The sequence below is a fragment of the Topomyia yanbarensis genome, chromosome 1 (genome assembly GCF_030247195.1).
Source record: "Topomyia yanbarensis strain Yona2022 chromosome 1, ASM3024719v1, whole genome shotgun sequence".
Taxonomy (NCBI): Eukaryota; Metazoa; Arthropoda; class Insecta; order Diptera; family Culicidae; genus Topomyia; species Topomyia yanbarensis.
In genome coordinates this window covers 13,146,206-13,153,496 of record NC_080670.1, presented here as the reverse complement: position 1 = coordinate 13,153,496, position 7,291 = coordinate 13,146,206, and the positions used below count along the sequence as shown (strand labels likewise).

General features: G+C 40.8%; 1 protein-coding gene across 1 annotated transcript in view; it reads left to right on the top strand.

Annotated features, from left to right (window-relative positions):
• Positions 1-6,342, top strand: part of LOC131693629 (uncharacterized) — an 87,340-nt gene extending 80,998 nt beyond the window's left edge. The window contains exon 3 of the mRNA XM_058981596.1: positions 6,071-6,342. Coding sequence (XP_058837579.1) covers positions 6,071-6,342 — 272 coding nt within the window. The remainder of the gene's footprint in view (positions 1-6,070) is intronic.
• Positions 6,343-7,291: the final 949 nt, after the last annotated feature.

Genomic DNA, 7,291 nt, shown 5'->3' with positions numbered 1-7,291 from the left:
TGTTGAAGCTTACACATTGCGTCCCATCTCTCGGGGGGTACAATGAATTCAATCCGCAAGGAAGGAGACTTAGTGAAAACCTCGGAAAAGATTGAGAGCTTCTGCTTCCCACGTCCGCAGCACCGCCGGTCTGTTCGGACCTGAGAGGACCACCGAGGCTGCGTGAAATGTCGGATAATTTTCTACCGATGATTAAGTTGTTTTCCTATACCTATACACGCACTACATCCATCAGCAACGACCCTGGGGCTGTATTATTAGAACCCGGCACTTGGATCGGCCGCAGCAGCAGAAGACAATCCAAATTAATTGCTTTTCGAGCAGCGAGGCGGCAAACAATAGCGACAGAAAATGGCTACCAACCAACTCGACAGATTGGTTGATGATTTCTGCGAGGTCAGCGTTGTTGGTTGCTGGGCCACTATAATACCCTGTCAGTTCGTCTCTTTTCGATCCGTCCGAATGTGAAGCGGCCAGATTAGCCTGGGCTTCTTTGAATAAGAAATTATGAGTGGAAAAATTTCCATTTCAAATGATTTATAGTTCCCCGCCCTGTAAGACAATTAATAGTCCCATTTAGAGGCCCAAACTAGTAATTAGCATGAACAAAGCACAAAAGAGCACGACACAGAAACCGAGCTAGATTCCGGATCGGAACGGGCCGATAAGCCACCATACATCCCACATTAAAGCCGTCCATTGCTTCATTATTTGACTACTTAATGATACATTGGACCCCGGTTGCTCATGAATATTTCCATTAGATTGAAGACACTGAATGTAATGTATTTAGAACAATCGGATAGGGGAGTAGAGCGCGGCACGGTTTCTGAAACTATTCGAAGTTGACGAACGCCATCAATTATTCAAAATTAATTTATTACCCGTCATGGCGGGTTGGAAACGATACTCAACAGAGAGCGGCAGCGGACAGCACACAATGGCCGTTACTGAAAATTATGGGTTTTCTTCGTAACTGTTTGATTCCGTTGATATCTACTGCAGGAAGACCTTTCTTCTAATAACTGACAGTTGCTTAGACGGCATACAACCAATTGATATTCCACATAAAATACGAACAGATGCAATACCGATTAATATTTAAAGCTTACAGAGAACATGGCTTGTCACGTGCTCCGTCTGATATTACCGATAATGTCTGTGAGTGAAGTGCTTTGTGAAAAAAATCAAACCATGCCGCTTTCATTCCGGTTATTACTGTGTTCCGGAGGGATGAAGCTGAAATTTTTAACAGGGAGAATGAAATTCTTTTTCGTAACATATCGAACGATTTAACCTAATTGGCTGGATTGGTCACACCTAGGCATCATCAAAGTTGTTCGATTAGAGATACTGACAGGGAGGTCCAGCTCGGCTGGTGCCCAGAAATCAAAGATAATAAGCTGTTAGGTCTTCCGTAGTTAGGCCAATCTAGCTCGGGACGGCTATAATTGGATATCGTAGAAGGTCGGTTGGGGGGGTCTTACTTTTATGAGATTAAACATAAGACCACCGGGCTTCATTGCAAATGTGGAGATTTAGTAGTCGGAACATATATTAGAAACGGTTAGATGTTTTGATCGTAGTATATTTAGTTATTCAATTTTGTTGAAGACATCAAATCACCATCTTCAATGCAGCAGATTAATAACAAGGAAATCTAATTGAAAATTGAAAAAATCACCCATTCAAACCTTCTAAAACAATGTTAAACAGTAGACAGAGGGGTCCCCAACCTTGCCGAAAACCCTCTTTCCGAGTCTCACAGACTTGACAGTCTTTTGTACAATACATCATCAGTCCTATAAAGGCTATCCCAGCTTCGAATTGACTCATCTTCGAAACACTCCCTTTCCCGCGTGTGATCAGTCGACGCACGAACCTCTTTGATCCAGCCGAACCATAACTCAAATCCGAAAGCGATCGATGATCGATACCGATCGAATAATTTATGGTCACGCGACTAGGCGTCATATTTCATCCTTGATGCGAAGAAATGAATCACAGCCCGAACAAATAACGATAAATCACTGACAGCCATGATCAGATGTGCGTGATCGGGTTGCCGATTGATCCCAAAAAATTAATTCGCTCGCAATCGGCGCCAAACGTCTTTTACAAATCAGAACTTCAACCAACCAAAATGACATTCTCCACCGGGAAATTAGCCGTTCCCTACCTGCCCGAAGCAGACCAAAACCTAATGATAATGACCCTGACTGCATGTGTGTGGCGATCTCCCTAAAGGCCCGCGGTCACCTCATCAAGGCGAAGCGGAACGGAACGAGCGCGGAGGACGCATCTCCTCCCTGTTTTACAAGATCTCATCCATTATCTCGTACATCAAATCTGCGCGAAGTGTTTTTTTTCTTCTGCTGTTTCCTCTACACATTGGCCGATCGTTCTCCCCAAAGGGCCCCACACAATCATCCACAAACGCGCAAACAACACACACAAACACAGCCTCGCTCCTTTCAGTGTCAGCCTCAGGGACTGATCTGCGCCTGAACTCGATGGGACAGTGAAGCTGCGAGGGGGGCACCAGCACTCCTTCGGGAAGAATGGAAATTATAATATTAATATGATGATGTATTTATTTTTGCTTATAACAATAACATCAAAGGAAAAATGCCGACACTTGGGTGGTTTTCACTATCCTCTCGGTCTCGGTTCCGGCCGTGTGGGGCTCTCTTTCAGATTTGATGGCACCCCTCGTTTCCCGTGTGTGTGTGCGTGTTTGAGTGAACGTAGTTGGGGGGCTTTCTTCTCCTGGTTTACTGCGATCTACCAACAGATCTGTTTATCATGCGACTTCGGTAAGACTCGAAAGCTAATTTGAAGAGCGGTTGAAAAGCGCGCGCATACACAGACCCACCCTTCATCTACAGGGCGTTTGCTGTGGGGTGAGAGGACGTAGAAAAAGTGAAAAAAATAAATTACTCTCTCAAGTAGAGGCCGGCTGTCAGGGGGTGAAAGAGAGGTGACGGAATGGGGCTCTCGCTGGAAGAGAAGAAGGGCGAACCGTTCGTTGTGTTCGTGTGGAACTGGCTTGCGTGGAGGACAAGAAGCCCGCTAAGCTTTGGCCGGGCGCGATTGTCTCAGGTGGTGGGATGATTGGAAAAAGTGGGATTGGTCCGAATGCGCAACGCCGAATGATTCCGGCGGGAGGAAGAAGACAGACAAAAAACTCTGTCATGGCGCCAGCGCAAAGGTTTTGATCTTTGCGGGGTTCGATTTCGGAGATGGATCAAGCTAACACGTTGAACGTGATTTCGTTCTTGGAAATTGGTACTAATTGACTCTTGCTAAATGACATGTTTGACGTTCTCATATAACAGAAGTATGTGCAATCACTCTGGAAACTACATTTTCCTGCAAAGTCCCGCAGATCTATATTTTTGGTACTACTCAATTCAGCTCGGCGATATTAATCATTTCATGTCCATGTTGTTTATGAACTACGTTATTAAACAGCTATGTCTTTTGATTCAAACAACATTTGCTCAAGTAAGGCTAATAACTAGGGCTATTACCTTTCGCAGTGCTGCCGGGGACACATGCAGTAACCGGTGAAAAATGAAATCTTGATATATTTTCGCTGTTTTCAAATGTTATTGAAGTTCGATAAAACATAGATTTAGACTGTCTTAGATTACATTTTCCACGCAATTGGTTAATATCGTAGGATACTTGTATAGAGCATCGGATGGTATAAACTGAGCAGTTTCGAGCGCTGCGAGTGAAGCACCTGTCTTGATCACAAGTAATTCCGGTTACGTGACCCTAACAGCTTTAAGGAAAAATAGCTTAGGAACTCTATATTTACTGGAAGCAAGTTGGGCATGAAAGGTTTCGACCTAAAGTATGATTATCATGATTCAATAAACATTAACAGATGCTTCTCAAAAATCATTGCAAATCCCGTTACTATCATAGTTTATGGAACACAAGGTATTGAAAAAATCAACCTAATTGAACGTCTCGAAAGGATCGAAATTGGACTCGCCAGAAAATTGTCACCAACAACAAGAATACTATTAGTTTTAGCGATCAATCCTAAACTCATGCTGGTGGTGCGCTTTTTAGATTACTGTAGCAAATTGTTTGGAGCCTCTCCACAATCAATGAAAGTAGAGAATAGAAAAACGGGAGAGGCTATAGTCTATATTTACTACTAATAACAAAACTATTCCATCAGAACTGTTGAACAAGTTCCACTGGAAAAAAAATCAGTCATTCCACTTAGCAGCGTAGTATGACAGCTTGAAAGAAAGGATGTATTTCAGTTTCATCTGTCAGATCCTGGGTCGGTAAATTCCTTTAATGTGATCCAATTTAAGACCCTATAGTGTGAAAATACTAAGCACGGCTTAAACTGGAATTAACCGAGCTAAAGAAAATTCTCACAGGGACCCAATTTATATATTTTCCAAAAACTGTTTCAAATGATGTATAATGATCTCTATAATAAATGAATGCATCATTGTTCATTCATCGTAGTGCAACTATTTCGTTTGAAGTACTATTTCTTTATTTTACTGCAAGTTATCAAAAATTAAACACTCACCTTATTAATACGGCTGTCTTCCAGCTGCGAAACATTTGGCAATTTTTCTTTTTGGGTTTTATTTCTATTTTCTCACTATAATTATTAATGTCCGTGATACTCATCTTTATCGCTAGTGCTTCTGGTACTAATCACTAAAATCTAAAATGTAGTTCTATCAATTTGAAGGTTGTAAAAGAACAGCTTTATCTTGAATGCATCACGATATAACACAGCTCACTAACTCACTTTAACAAATATTTTAGCCGACGATGTCATTTGAAATGTCTGAGTTGATGTCCTGAAAGAAAAGACTAGCCTTCATTTGGTTACAGAACCTAATAGAATAAACTTTTATTTCCAACATTTCTGCTTTGATGTCCCAGAAGTAATCATTGGATCCTGTTTCAATTTTCTTATTCCAAACATTCTCACTCATTGTAGTGCGTTGATTTCTTTTGAAGTTCTATTTCTATATTTTACTGTAATTTATCAAAAATTAAGCACTCACCTTATTATTACGCCAGTCTTCGAGCTGCGAAACACTTGGTAATTTTTCTTTTTGAGTTTTATTTCTATTTCCGCGTTATAGTTATTGATGTCCGGGATACTCCTCTTCATCGCTAGTGCTTCTGCTTCTAATCACTAAAATTAGTCCTTTTCTATCTATTTCTACCGATTCGGAAGCTGTAAAAGAACATAAGTGTTGATTTTTTGGCCAGCATTATCGTCATGTATGAGTTGATGTCCTGAAAGAAAAGACTGTCATTTGGTTATAGATCCTAACAGGGTAAACTTTTATTTCCAACATTTCTACTTTGATGTCCCAGAAGTAATCTTTGGTTCCTGCGATTATCTCTTTCTGTTTCTATTTTCTTGCAAGTAAGCATCATACACAATTAGTGACAAATTGGAGTAAATTATTCTATTGGGTGTTCCAGTCGTAAGTCACGAGTCGATACTGAATTATCGAATTATGATTCTCTGGGATCAATTCTTAATTATTCAGCGTAATGTCGCACTGAAAAAGGCACAATATTTATTTTTACATGTCAGAACATGTGACATTCTATTGTCACAAAAATAAAACGAAAATGGCTGTAAAGTTGAGCAATGGTCATATTTGAGCTCAACGAAAACTCGAATATACTGCTCCAATTCCAGTCAAACTATTTAAACAAACAAATTAATTTTTAGCTTATTATTTCTATTATCGTGAAATAATTAAAGATGAAAATACTCCTGATGTCCAATTTGGAAAAAAAATTATAAAGCAACAACAAATTTTGCTATTTGTATTCCATCGAAAGACTCCCGCTCAAACTTCGCCCTTGTCACACAGCTTGGCCGCCACCATACCCCGAAATTGCCTATTTGCCAGCTCGTGACGAATCGCACCATCAACACATATAATTTGCAAGTATAACGTTTGTTTGAAAATTGATTCCATCTTCCAAGCCCTTCTCAGCGCGCATTTCGATTACCACTACAACAAAGTCGCTAATTTCCCCCTTCAAATTACAGACAGTTCCACTTACGGACGGGGTACAACCAATCCATCGCGCGATATTCGACGCTACACGAAGCCAGCAGGTCGGTTTCTGCCATGCATCGTCGTCGTAGTTTCCCCCCGAGCCCAAAGAATGCCCGATAATAATCGATTGTGTGCCGATCATATGGGCGATATTACCACCCATAGAGGCTTTATCCTCATCATCATCATCATCATCGTCGTCGTCGTCTTAGTTGCCGCCGTAAATATGAAGATGGTGACGACAAAGGCGGCGACATCGTAGCCGTCGTTGTTTGGCGAGATCAATCGCACCTTTTTCAACACTTAAACTAATTCCTCGCCACATATTGGATCGTTGATGGGGGGATCTGGCTTGTTTCAGGGTGGTCAGAATAATTGGCATTCCGGTGGAATGATTAGCTCATGTCTGCCGTGGAGGTTCCACGGTTTGTGCAATTACGCTTTTCGCCGTTGGGAAATTGGTTATGGGCAGAACTTTTTCATGTAGGGTAACTGTTGCTTGATTCACCTTGGCACATCTATTAATCCAATATAATTTTCGAAATAAAGCAAAGATTTACACGCGATTCATTGATTGTAGGCAGAATAGTCTATGGGATAGTCTGAAACCCTGACTCATGAGACGAATAAAGGATCATCCGCCCTATATACAGTCTTCATATGATTTATTTTTTGGAACGAATATTATACCACGATGGATAGATAGAGGTAGTTATTGCTTAAAAGGTAACGAAATGCCTGATTCGGCAGGTAATCTGTACTTGTAGAAAATTAAGCTATTTTATGTCGGTAAGCGATAAGTTCTATAAACATATGCAGCCCATGATATTTTTCCATGGCTACATGTAAAAGCAAAATGGCCCTGGCCCAACATTTTCTATGGCAGTATGTCATAAACACGGATTGGCGAGCTGTTTCAAAAAAAAACAACGGCTGTTTGCCGAATTTCCTGTTTATAACAAGCCTTAAAATATTCGCAAATTTTATTTTTTTTTTTCATTCGCGTCAGACACGCAGTGTCAACAATGCATATACCTAAGATTCGCCGTAGCTCGCTATTCTTCGAGATTGTTAGTTGTTTCTTTGGGGGTTAGAGGAATGTGTCTTTCGAATTTTCGAAATGACGAATAGATTCATTGAGTTTTTTTTCAATTATTATATTTGCGATGCTTTTTTGCATCTTTCGATCTTCGATTGGATTGTTGAAACGC